Source organism: Aricia agestis, chromosome 19 (genome assembly GCF_905147365.1).
Source record: "Aricia agestis chromosome 19, ilAriAges1.1, whole genome shotgun sequence".
NCBI lineage: Eukaryota > Metazoa > Arthropoda > Insecta > Lepidoptera > Lycaenidae > Aricia > Aricia agestis.
Genome location: NC_056424.1, coordinates 8,376,718 through 8,391,122, shown reverse-complemented (window position 1 = coordinate 8,391,122; position 14,405 = coordinate 8,376,718). Strand labels below are relative to the sequence as shown.

The following is a 14,405-nucleotide window of genomic DNA, read 5'->3' as shown; positions in this document are numbered from 1 at the left end:
TTAAATTGTTATATGTGTGCACAAAGAATATTTATCTTATATCATACACATATTTAATACACATCCATGACCCAGGAACTTTGAGAACTTTTTGTTCCGTCGGCGGAATTCGAACCAACAGCCCACCAACTGAGCCACATAAGTCGTCAAAAGGTATTTCGAATAAAAAATGTACTTCGAGATAAAAAAAACTCTCTTATTTAATATTTTGTTAAATGTGAAACACCCACTTGGGCAGCACTCAAGTAGGGAATTATTGCAGAAAATTCATACTTATATTATAAATGCAAAATGTTGTCTGTCTTACCTCTTTTTTTAATGGGCTTTGGCCCACCAGGCCACCACACATCCCCCCACTGTATCTCCTGTGTCGCCAGGATCGACAGCGGCATCCAACCACGAAAACCCTTTGATATGATCTCAGGGAGCCTGAGCGACATGCTAAAGCTGTCTTAGGACCCGCAACGAAATTAATCAGAAGAAAAATTATTTTAAGTACGTAGGTTAGGTACTATTTTATATTATAATTTTCACAACTTTTATATTTTTTAAATACAAACTACTTTGGCAGCATAAAAAACAATTACAAAGTATGAGATCTTAAACTATTGCACTTATCTATAGGTAAAAAACTAAAACATAATAAATCAGAACATGGACAAGTAACTTTACAGACACAAAAATATAATATTATTATTTGAGAAAAAAGGAGAAGCTATCTAAAGTCATTTTGTTCGGGGAAAGGATCAAAGATTTCTTGATTGTGTATCAGTCCCATATCCCATGGGATTACTTTTCAGATAACCCTTCAAGTATGTAACAAAACTTAGTGATAATATTTTTGGGTGTGTAATGGTCTCCTAGTTTTGATACAGCTTGTAAAATATTTTTTTCCTTTAGTATCTAAACACACTATGCCGAATTTCCGCGGCGGAAGTTCGGATTTATTCCGCCTGCAATGTATTTTAAATTACCGATGAGTGATGACACTCCATGCCGAAATTCCGTCGCGTTATATTGTATGCATTTGACATTGCTGACGTTATCATGCGGAATTTCCGCCGCGGAGCTTCGGCATACTGTGTTTGGACACTTAAAAGACCGGCAGCGCACCTTCAGTACATAGTAACTATTTAGTAATCTGTGCCTTCAGGTATTCAGATGTTGAGATTACGAGGGCTGCTATTTATGTATCCGGAATTAAAAAAAGAAACAAACATATATCATTTAATATGGTTTTATTGCTTTTCAAAATATTCGCCGCGATGATCGACACACTTTTGCATACGCTGGAACCAATTTTCATAGCACTTTTTCCATTCTGATTGAGGTATCTCCAAAACGTGCATTTTGAACGCATCAACAGCCTCTTCGCGGCTCGAAAAACGTTGACCACGTAATTTGTTCTTCGCGTATGGAAATAAAAAGAAATCGTTAGGTGCCAAATCAGGGCTGTACGGCGGATGACCAGTCAATTCGATCTTTTGACCCTCCAAAAACTGAGTTGTTTCAGCTGAGGTGTGACAGCTAGCATTGTCGTGATGTAATATGATTCTGCGTTGTCGGTTGTCCTTTCTTATTTCTTCAAAGACTTCTGGTAAACAAATGGTCGTATACCATTCAGAATTAACCGTTTTACGATTCTCTAATGGCACTGTAGCCACATGTCCATTAATTCCAAAAAAACAGGCGACCATTTGCTTCAAAGTACTTTTTGCACGAGTAACTTTTGTTGGTTTCGGCTCATCTTGGAACACCCACACCGTTGACTGTTGTTTAGTTTCGGGGTCATATGCATAGATCCAAGATTCATCACCTGTGTAGATATTATAAACGGCTTTTGACGTACCACGGTTGTATTTTTTTATCATTTTTTTGCACCAATCGACACGAGCCCGTTTTTGATCGATTGTCAAGTTGTGCGGAATCCAACGCGAACATATTTTTTTTACAGCCAAATGTTCGTGTAATATCTTATGTATGCTCGTCATACTTATGCCTAAGGACGCCTCTATCTCGCGATATATAACATGACGATCACGCATTATTAGTTCCCGCACAGCATCTATATTTTGTGGGACAACAGCTGTTTTTGGGCGACCTTCTTTATTTTCATCCGTGAGCATAGACCGCCCACGATTAAACTCACTGTACCAGTGATAAATAGTGGTTTTTGATGGTGCTTCATCTCCAAAAGTTGCGGTGAGTTGAATAAAGCACTGTTGTTGATTTAGCCCACGCCGAAAATCGTAGTAAATCATTGCACGAAAATGTTCACGCGTTAAATCCATGGCAAATGAAGACACGCAATTTTCAAAATGACGCCACAATGGAAAAATAATTGACAGTCACATGAAACAAAATGTATTCTTCAACCAAAGAGTTCTATTTTCAAATGTTGTAATTACTTTTTAAATATTGTTCTTGTAAGTGGCCAGTTCCGGATACATAAATAGCAGCCCTCGTATCCATGGACGACGGTAGTTGCATTCATCAGGTGACCCGTTTGCTCGTTCGCTACCAAATTTATACAAAAAATGATATTTTCTATTAAAAAAAACAATTCAAACTTTGTTAATTGTTTTACAATATATTATATTATGTATGTGACAAAACTATGTGATACTATAATATAGCTTAGGATGTGTATTTTTCATCTAGTTCACTGTAAAAGTAGTAGCGCTGAAACTTTGACTTCTAGGTATACAAAATGCCCCAAGGCAACGTTATGATTTTTTTTATAAATCAGGGGACAAACGGTCACCTGACGGAAAGCAATCTACCGTCGCCCATGGACACTCGCAACATTAGAAGAGTTGCAGGTGCCAATGCAGGCCTTTAAATTTTCCCATGCAATATGTGAACTCTATACAAGACATACAGACATACAGACATACAGACAAACTATAAAGTATTTAAATCACTTTCCTTTATAACAGACATATTATATGTACTTTGCATGGATGGTAAAGTTACAAAGTTCAATTAATAAAAGTAGTGATGCGAACAAACCGCTTTATCGACAAAACAACTGACGAGTAACAATTGTATCGATATCGAGATATCCAGCTCCGGACGTTCCGGATATTGCGTTGCCGGAATACAACGGTAGCTTTGTAGCTTGAAAATAAGCCAATACTTCTGGATATAAACCTATAGAATGGACTTTTCAGAATGAAAAAGTCTGAAAAGGTATTAAGAATTTCTATCTTATACTAGCTGTCCCGGTGAACTTCGTGTCACTTTAAAACCTTCCCTGGACTTCTACGAATATTTTAAGACTAAAATCAGCCCAATCCGTCCAGCCGTTTTCGAGTTTTAGCGCGACTAACACATTTGAAAATCCATTTTTATATAAAACTAGCTGTTGCCCGCGACTTCGTCCGCGTGGACTTCAGTTTATAGCGCGCGATGTCAACAAAATTGGTGTCAAAAGCTTTTATAAAAAAACCCTGGTACCCCTTAAATCAATACAGCTGTGCAGTGTGCAAACAATAAGTACTTCATTTTTGTATGTTAAACTTTATATATTATGCCAAATTTTAAAGCTTATTTAGCCCCCCAATTACACAACTTTACCCATAAACTATTTATCATTGATAGGTTTAGCCCCAATTTCACCAACGTCTGTTAGTGTTAACAGCTTGTTAAAATATCCTGTCTTCTCTTTCATTCATATGAAAAACGAAACAGCTAACGTGATACTAATTCGAGCATTAACTTTAACAGTCGTTGGTGAAATTTGGTCTTAAGGTTACGTCACTGCCTGCACAGATAAAGTACTGAGTTATTTAATACCGTAGAATAGATATAACAATCGAAAAAAATCGAGACTTAAATGTAAGATGATACCACCTCTTATAGAAAGACTTTTGAGCAAGCGTCAGCGCCATGTAGAAGACGCACGGCGCCATATGAACGCCATTATGAATTTTTTGAACAAATTTACGACCCTTACAACCCTTTTTTCCAGTAAAAAAGTAGCCTGTGTCCTTTCTCAGGCTTTAGACTATCAGTATACAAAATTTCATTACAATCGGTTCGGTAGTTTTGGCGTTTGGCGTGAAAGCGAGACTGACAGACAGACAGACAGACAGAGATACTTTCGCATTCATAATATTAGTACAGATTATGTGCACACTGCACAGCTGTTTTTGGGTATTTTGATTAATTAAGGGCCGCGCTACACCGGAATGGCAGCGGCGAGGCGAGCACTTTCAGCGCTGCCATTCCGGTGTAGCGCGCTGCGCGGCCCTAAGAGGGGTACCACTTACCAGGGTTTTAAAAAGTTATAATATATAATAAAGTAGGTATGATTAGTTCTGTTATAATAATGAAGTAAAAAATAAAGCGCCATCTGTTTTCATATATTAGAATTAAAATGTAAAAATATTTTCTGGATGGAATATAGGCCAACACAACACACTCGAACTCCTTAGAAATGCAGTAGGAGTTCTATAAGATCAGATAGATTGATTATTATTATAGCAAGTGATAATATTATTAAACATAATATTCTAACTTATTAAAAACTATAAACAAAAACATAATAACTAATAAGTATGATTAGTTCTATGTTACAACGAAGTAAAAAAAAAAGCGCCATCTGTTGAATCGTATTAGAACTAAAATGTTCATTGCATCGCGTCGATATATTTCTGGATTTTTTATAATATTATACATAAAATATATTTAAGATTTTTGAAATATTATTTTAATACACATCCAAGACCCAGGAACATTGAAAACTTTTTGTTCCGCCTGCGGGACTCGAACCCAGGACCCCCGGGATGAGCGCTGGCCACGCGCAATGCGAAGTAATTTTCATCGATATTTTCATGGAAATAAGATATTTTCCCACATCAAAATGTAGCCTATGTCCTTTCTCAGACTCTAGAATAACTGTGTACAAAATTTCATTGCAATCGGTTCAGTAGTTTTGGCGTGAAAGCGAGACAGACAGACAGACAGACAGACAGAGATACTTTCGCATTTATAATATTAGTATAGATTCTCGTGTCACAATACGAGTATTAGTTACCGTACTCCTCCGAAACGGCCTTACTGATTTTTACTAAATTTTATATGCATATTCAGTAGGTCTGAGAATCGGCTACTGGCTACTTTTTATATTGATAAGTGCATTTGTAGAATAAATAATAGTAAATTATTACAACTCGAGACTGACGGCGACCATTGTTTGTGCGACGGGATAGCGATGGACGTTGCCATGGTGACATATTTATTTAATCACTTCAAAAAAGTATGGGCGAAATACTTCATATGGCAAAACAACATTTGCCGGGACAGCTAGTATCACGTATAAAATCTTATCTTATATCTTTAAACGAGCAATTCTTGTATATAATATATAATTGGAATCTCGGAATCGGCTCCAACGATTTTCATGAAATTTAGTTTATAGGGGGTTTCGGGGGCGATAAATCGATCTAGCTAGGAATCGTTTTTAGAAAATGTCACTTTATTCGTGTTTTATCGGATACGGAGCAAAGCTCGGTCAAATAGCTAGTATTTATGTTGAAGCTTACTGAGTTTTGAAATCTTTTAGCACAAAAAATAATAGAGATTAATCCGCCAACTTCACTCTGTCACGTGACACGTCACTGGAACTGTCAATAAAAGTTGGATTCGATCGTTAGGAGTTTGACAGTTCAGCCCGAGACGGTCACGTCAAACGTGTCATAAAAGTTCTGACGGCGGATTGTGATGATCCACGTGTGAATTGCTATTGTTCTACAGCACTTCTATAGGCTTTATATTAGCATCATTCAGGCGCTTGTTATAGGCTAAGGGACGGCCCCTACCTGATAAGTGCCGGATAGGCTATCCACAACTTATCTGAGAGATAGAGTATTGAGTGTCTATCAGATAAGTTGTGGATAGCTTATTCGGCACATATCAGTAAGTGGTAAAAATATTTACCAAATGGACCGTTTATAAAACGTTTAAAAAAAATTAATCCTTATCTGTTGCCTTTAAAAGTTGATAGCAAAGATACAACGTACTACATTTATTTAAAAAAGTTTTTGAAGAAAAAAAAAGAAAATAAAATATATTCAATATATTATTTTCTTTTTTTTTTATATTGACATCAATTAATTTATAAAGTAAGCATCGTTAAGCATTCAGAAACAGAAAGTTTTAATTCGACAACGCTTTTGATTAGCTGTACTTTTAATTTATCTTGAGGATGTTAAATCGACTACCACCTTCGGAACTTCTATCATTTTTTCGTGCCTTGATAATACTTACAAAGTTTTCGATAGCCATCAAATGTTGTGGCTGAATTTTGTAATTGATCAATAAAACAGTATATATTATATTTATACCTTGATAATAAAAAGGTCTACACAACCAGGCGTGGTCGCAGCCTGAAATTTTGGGGCGGGTCACTCAGTAGTCACTACACATTTTTTTTTTTATCTGCGCCCTCGGACGGTTCTGGGCTCACAACAGCTGTCTAAGGTCGGACGAAGTGGTGGTTAGGGGATAGTTAGAAATTCCTTCCTTTTATTATTTAGCACGATTTTGAGATTTTTCAATTTTACCTTAGATTTTGGGGGGTCATGTCCCCTGTGACTCTTCTTCGGACCACAGACTTTTTAGGAACACAATGTTTGTCCCTGTCTGATACGACAGCTCAATATAATACAAACTTGAAACTGCCTATTTTCTAAGTAGTGGCTAGGCGTTTGGCTAAGGAGTAAAAATTATACTTACTCTTTACGCAAAACTCTTTTGAATCCCTAGCCATACATTTTCTGCGAACTGTACAGACAATCGAAAGAAATGGGGGTTTAAAAATTGTCTCAATTTTTAACCCCCGGCTCTTCTTCAACGTTTATTTGATGACACATTATTGCATTCCAGCGGCGGTTTTAAATTGTAATTTTCCATCTTTTTAGTAAAAGATGGCCCCGTGCGAGTTTCTTACGCCGGTTCTTCTCGCTGGGTTAGTTCCCGAACCGGTGGTAGGCGTCGTAGTTACGACATTCGGAAAGAATTTTTAAAAAAAAATCTCTGAATAAAAATTATTTTGTTTTGATTTGATTCGATATTTTGCATTGTGATTCCAGACACATTTTTTAACGGGGGTTTTTACATTTTTTTTTGCAGGATGTGGCGAGTGTGGCGCGTGCTGAGCGTGGCGGCGTGCGTGTCGTGTGCGCTCGCGCAGCGCATAGACCAAGAGCCCATGTTGTCCGGCAGGCCGAGAGCCCGGGACCGCGACACCAAGCAGGACGAACCCACGTGCGACCAGCTCAAAGCTATGTGGAGGTGAGATACTAAGACTAGGGTTAAACTGAATGAAATATTTCGCATTTCAAGCGGTTTCCAAGATATCTTAATGGCAAACACTAATTGCTTTACACAATATATTACTTCATTAAATTTCCGCAAAATGCACATAAAATTCCTCGAGGAAATATCAAGAATTTTCCGGAAGCATTTCTATATTGCTTCCGGAAATGTATCTTGGGCTCTTAAATCTATTTTTCGTCTTAGCATCTTAAATCTATTTTTATCTTGGAGCGTAACAGATAGGTTTCGAGACACGTACCGAAATTGTCTTTTAGCGGACCGGAACAGTTTATCGAGTCTGACCCCTCGGCTTAGCCCAAACCTATCGATTACGGGATCCGCACAGGAAAAGTGACCTTAACCTTTTACATTAGAGTCGATAATAAGTTGCGCTACGGATTATCTACGTCACATCCATCGTGGACAGGCCAAAGCCGCGCTAATCTGTCAACATATTGGGGGTCATCCTGTTACCAGTGCATGTGATATCAAGTTGCAGAAGTTTGATGACGTCATTGGGAACTTTTTAGGATTCTAATACGTACGCCAAAGTCATAAATGATGGTATAGCTTTGCGAGATTCTTTTGGCGTGTGCCCAAAATCTAAGGGCCCCGTATAGAAGAACCAACTACATAATATTTCACACACTTCTCTGAGACCTGCCCCCCTACCATGAGCTCTTATAGCAGTATTACTTTTGAATTTCGCATAAATAAACACGATCTCTATTTATGTACACAAAATTTTGTTTGTGCCAAATCTGAAAGTATTAAAGTAATACTGCAATAAGAGGTCATGGTGGGGGGAGGGCTGTTATTATCAATGATCATTTTGCATTAAATATTATGGCCATTATTAAAAAATATGACATTGAAATCTAACGCTGGTATTATTGTAAATTGACATTGTCATGGGACGTGAGTGTGTAAACTTTGTATGTAAGTTGCAACCTTTGTATGTAAGCTGTTCTGTCTGCTCTGCAAACAGTTTATAGCTTAAGGTGACACTTTACAAGGCGGCGGCTAATGCCGATTCCAAAAATCAAGATATAGCATGGTATCTTCCTTTTTTTATGAAATAAGGGACCAAACGTGCAAACGGGTCACCTGATGGAAAGCAACTTCCGTCGCCCATGGACACAAGCAGCATCAGAAGAGCTGCAGGTGCCTTTTAAGAGGCAATAGGGTAATAGGGGAGGGTAGGGAAGGGAATAAGGGTAGGGGGTTGGGCCTCCGGTAAACTCACTCACTCGGCGAAACACAGCGCAAACTCTGTTTCACGCCGGTTTTCTGTGAGCCTATGGTATTTCTCCGGTCGAGCCGGCCCATTCATGCAGAAGCATGACTCGGCCACGTCAAGTTCCTTCGCACAACTTCTATTATTTTTTCTTATTGATACTTGGAAGCAATAGTGCAACTGCTGCAATGCTTTTGAGAATGATAATGGTGTGTTTTCTAACGGACGACTTATTTCGCAGGTTCTCTAAGCGGCAAGCGCGCGCGCCGGAGATCATGAACGAGGTTAGCTCGTACCGGGACCCGCTCATGTACAACGAGTGGCCCGTCTACACCGCCATCCCCCGCGCCGCGCCCAGGTCAGTTGGACAGCGGACACACAGACACACACAGATTAACTTAAGCAGCACACCGCCACCCCACACGCTAGGCGCTGTGAACTGATGTCACCAATCCGAAACTTGTACCCCATAATTTACATGTCCTACCACCCATAACTGTACGTTATCATAAAAAGAAGGTGCTGCTTATACTGGATAGCGTCAAAAGATCGAAACGTGTAGGTACTATATTATCTTAAATTTCTGCATGTTGCCTTTATGAGACGGTGGGTAAAAAAATATAATAGTAATTACACACGGTCCAAACAGAATGAGTATCCTCGCTAGGCTTTTGCTTCGAGAAGTCGATCTACTTCTCAGACTGAGGTACGTCTACTAGACAGGTCTGCCTTGGTAGAGCACAGAGCTCAAAAAAGTGAGAGTACCTCAAAAATACTTTTTCTTTAACTGCTACCACAGATAAATAGTTACTGCGTAAGTGCCATGGCGAGGCAAAAGCAGCGGAACACAGGTTTTCTGCTAAGTTTTTGGTAATATACGTAGATCCAGCAGACACACGGAAAATGCCTTATGGGATTCCTTCTTCCTAGGGCTGTAGCTAGAGTCAGATTTGAGGTAGGGTAGCATTGGTTACAGGTAGGGCAGAAGTAAGAAAATTGTCATGATTGATTTTCTGGGGTTTTGATATTTTTAAGGTAGGGCATTGTGTTTTTAAGGTAGGGCATTGCCCCCCAATGCCCCCCTCTAGCTACGGCCGTGCAGTTCTTCCTGTTTAAGGGCAAGACCCTTGTCGATGAAACTGTTCTCTATATGACACAATATATCTTACTCTATGATCACACACTTCTTATTCTATAATCAGTTGATCACCTACCATTTTAGGTTCAATATATATTTTAGACTCGCTATATAATATAACGCCTTGTTGTGAGCTGACTATAAATTGCCAAATATTCTTTCGTTTAGCCGGTACACAAGTTTGGGACTTTATCACAAGATATAACAAGAGTTTTATGTTTAGTACACATTCTAAGAAACGTGAATTTATCGGAGCTGTAAATATAGGAACGGTAATAAAACTGAAAACCTATTTCGCTCTGTCAATAAACTTGTTGAGAATATTGTGCCGAGTTTATATTTCCATGTAGCAAGTTTGTTTAAGAAATGTTAAGATTTCATGTGAAAGGAAAGTGTAGGTTTGAAGAGGCTTTTCACATGATTTTATATTGTTTTGGAGCGGTATTTTCGTCGTTTAAAAAGTAATCTATTCGGAAAAGACTGGGATTTTTTATGAGATAGGGGGGCAAACGAGCAAACGGGTCACCTGATGGAAATCAACAACCGTCGCCCATGGAAACTCGCAACATCAGAAAAGCTGCAGGTGCTTTTCCGGTCTTTTAAGAGGGAATACGCTCCCCTCTTGAAGGTTTGCAGGTCGTCTAGGGAGGATTATAATTTTATCGATGTTTCCCGCATATATCGAGCGCGATAATCGAATATTTCTTTAATTAAGGGGGTGACCAACCCAAAAAATCAAACATCGTCCTTCTCTCTTCACACTCACGCCCGTCTTTCATATGCCAGGTGAAAAAGGACGACGCGGAATCATCGCCAAGTTAGCGGGCAGTTATAGGTATTCTTTTTTTTAAAGGATATCTATTAAGTTATAAAAAAAATATGTAACATAATCCTGCCTTATCTATAAACTTAGCTTGAAACTTTTTAGTGTAATAATTACATTATATTGTAATTATTAATAATTATACTTTATTTTAATGTATTACTCGAATACTAGCAGCTTAACGTGTTAATTATAGGTGATTTGGAAGCAACTTCGCAATTTTTTTTCTATCGAGAAAATTGTATGCTGTCGTGTTTTTTGAGTAACATAGTCACTAGTGTTGGTCCTGAAGTTTGCTGCATCTTAATTTAACATTAAGTTTTTCATTAATATTGATATTAGAAACGATCATATAAAGCAACTTGATATAATGCGTGCCCATAAAATTCAAAATGTTAACCAAATAAGTGCAGTGCAGGTTAAACGTGAAGTACTCAACTTTTGTATTTTACCTTCACGACGACTGCATTATTTTGCCAGTGAGCGTGAAATACTCAAAATGGTTTAACTTCTCGCTTGCTACTGATAAAATCCCGGCGCGCGGCGGGCAATATGCGGCCCACGGGCCGCAGGTTGAGAATGCTTTAGCATCTATAACACTACGGATACTATAACGAAAAACAAATAGCAAAGAAGTCAGGTAGTACGTCTACGTTCCCTTAGTATAGGCCGTATAAAAGCTATTTCTTTTTTTATTCCCGTCACGCCCACTCGATCTGGGCTCACAGCCCACGCCTCGCTGTATTATATCGCATATTCTGTGATATCGCGTACGAGTAATGTGACGTCACAAATATATTACTATGTCAACAGTCTACCCTGTGATTAATTGCGAAATGTTTGTTTGTCGGTTTGTTAATTCGTGTTTTCGGTTTAGTGGGAACTTTATCATAAATTTATGGATTTTTAAATTAAAGGAATTAAACGCGTGCACACCCTATGTGTTTATTTATAAAATGTTTAAGAGTGCACCTGACCCTAACTTGACTACATACTTAAACCTAGATCTCAAAATCTGTAAGGTCTAGAAAACTGTTTTTTACACAGGTAACTTCAGTTCATGAAGATTAAATGCTCAAGACGAAAACAAGATTACTGAAAAAATGCTCCATAGTTCCTTTTTTGCAAAAAACCTTATTTTAGACACATTTTTGCTCGGATCTTCGAAGTTAGCAGTCTTTTCTTTATTATTTTTTTTAAATCTAAAAAGGCATTGATAAAATCTTTTGCTCAAAATACTTTTTTGCATAATAATTACAGTTCGTCTTTTATTCAAGTAAAACTAACTTGGCGATGATTCCGCGTCGTCCGTTTCACCTGGCATATGAAAGACGGGCGTGAGTGCGGAGAGAGAAGGACGATGTTTGATTTTTTCATTGAAATAGGTGGAGCGATCTATGATTTTTGTCAACATACCAGATAAAACATTCATTATATTCTGTTTCTGAGAGCCCAAAATATTACGGTTCACAGCCTAACAAGGGCATAACCTTATTAAATACATATACGTATCATTTAATTACACTAAAAGCATCATATTCAATCTATTCATCCGAAATACGTCCTTTAAGGTGAAGGTCAAAGTGTGATCGATAGGTCATGTACATGTAACGACAACATAATACAATTAGTCGGTCCATTTACCTGCCGTGAGTGCATTATTTAGTTATCATGATCAATCATGCCTATACAATGTAAAGCGTTTATTGTTTATGCGCTTTTATAATTTTGGACGTGGCGGTAATATCGTGGACTTCCGCGGTAAAACGATAACATAGGGAAGTAAAATGTATGGAAATATATGTAGACGCTTTTAAATTTCCGTCGACGTTTTATTTTTAACGTGCACGTTAGACGACATCACGACGTCTACATAAGACTATTCTGAACCGCACAAAACGTCCGCGGTGCGTAAAATCAAAAGGGCATTTAACGTACCCACTACAGCCCTTTAAAACAATCAATAATAATAATTATTGTTGTTACACAGGATGTTAGATTGGGTGCTGAGTAGAGTGGAGTATGCAAAATATGAGAACTGCATATTATTATATTTTGTACAAAATAATACAGTAAAATATCGACCAAGTGCGAGTCGGACTGTTATAGAGCAAAAGCCTGGCAGACAGACGGACAGACGGCGAAGTCTTAGTAATCGGGTCCCGTGTTTACCTTTTAGGTACGTAATCCTAAAAATGGACCAATAAGACTCCTGGCAACATTCAGATTTCAGAATCATATTATCTTTCCTGAGTTCAACCCCATTCACAGAATGCAGCCCTTATATTTTGCATACTCAACTCCACTAAACGCCAATGTAATAAAACAAAGTGATTATATTACAAACTTTAGAGTATACACTTATCCCTTAAGACGCTCCCCCTACGGAGATGCCGTAATTTATCGTTTTTAAAGTATTATTTACTCATAATTTGAAAGCTACAAAATTATAATAAAAATACAGCAATATACTTTCAGCATATGAACATTCTTTTCTCCTTTATAAATTTCTTATTTTTGTTTATTATACTCATGATATAAACTTCCAAAGTAATACCAATTTATTTAAATTCAAGCATACATTCAGTATCTCCCTAGTATTTACAAATTACGTTTATTTGAAACACACGCCAATAGATCGACAAATTCATTAACTACATATTTGCCGTTTGAATTTTTTTAGGTATTTTGAACTAAGATAAGTAAAAAAATAGAATTTTGGTGCGATCTCGGCAACGCGGCAAATGTATGGTCAAGGTCATTTGCTCAGGGGATGGCCTTTAACAGAGTTTCGTAAAGTGTTTCATTTGCAGAATTCACTAACATCGCTGCCTTAATCACTTAGAATATTATGTAGATAGAACCCATTACATCTCTTGTAAAGCTCTACACTATATGCTTGATCCTAGATAATATATTAGTAATTTTGCAATATAACATATTCATATTGCATTAATGGTATTGCTAATAGCATTGATGTTTTAGTAATATAATATCATTGGCTAATAGCCTTTGAAACAGAATTAATAGAATCATTACGCAAATATCGTCTATTGGTAATACGACATACGAGTAACCGATGAAGCCAGTATTCTGGGAAATAAATCAATGCTGGGACTTGTTTTGTATAGAAGTTTAGATTATTATACAGTTAGTCAATATAAACTGAAACTCAGCTACAATTAAGTTAAAACTTATTTAGTGGCAGTGTGGACGCTTTTGGTAAACTGTATGGTTAAAAAATTATAATTTTTTTCATTTGCTAGCTCGCGTCAAATGAAAAATAACTCTCAAAGGGAAAAGAAAAGAGAGCCGAGTTTTGTACCAAAGCAAGACGCCAAAATGTGATGATATTTTTTCAAGTTTTAAATTATTTTTGTTTTTAAAGTAAAAACCTTACCTGTTGCCATTATCATATCGAGAAAGATGCTGAAATTATTAAGAACAGAGTTTTATCCGCAATTTTTATTTCGGGCTCACGTTCATTAAGATAACAGAGATTAAATTAATAGGATCCTGCAAAGAAAAATTCTTGCTCAGATCGCGTTTAATAAAATCTTATATCTTTAACGAGCAATTCTTGTATATGTATATATAATTGGAATCTCGGAATCAGCTTCAACGATTTCCATGAAATTTAGTATATAGGGGGTTTCGGGGGCGATAAATCGATCTAGCTAAGAGTCATTTTTAGAAAATGTCATTTTATTAGTGTTTTATCGAATACCGAGCAAAGCTAGTGAGTATTTAATTATCATTTTAAGATTAACTTCTTTTGCAGCGTTTCACTTTATTGAGACGGGTAAAAAATGTCAAAGTCGCATGACTTTAGTTAAAATGCATCGCCAGTATCGATAGCTAACTTAAATGTAAAAAAAATTTTA

At 37.2% G+C, this 14,405-nt stretch overlaps 1 protein-coding gene across 1 annotated transcript in view; it reads left to right on the top strand.

Annotated features, from left to right (window-relative positions):
• LOC121736524 overlaps positions 1-14,405 on the top strand; it is a 106,632-nt gene that overhangs the window by 64,908 nt on the left and 27,319 nt on the right. The window contains exons 2-3 of the mRNA XM_042127770.1: positions 7,138-7,299; positions 8,802-8,918. Of these exons, the coding sequence (XP_041983704.1) occupies positions 7,139-7,299; positions 8,802-8,918 (278 nt within the window). The 5' untranslated portion in view covers position 7,138. The remainder of the gene's footprint in view (positions 1-7,137; positions 7,300-8,801; positions 8,919-14,405) is intronic.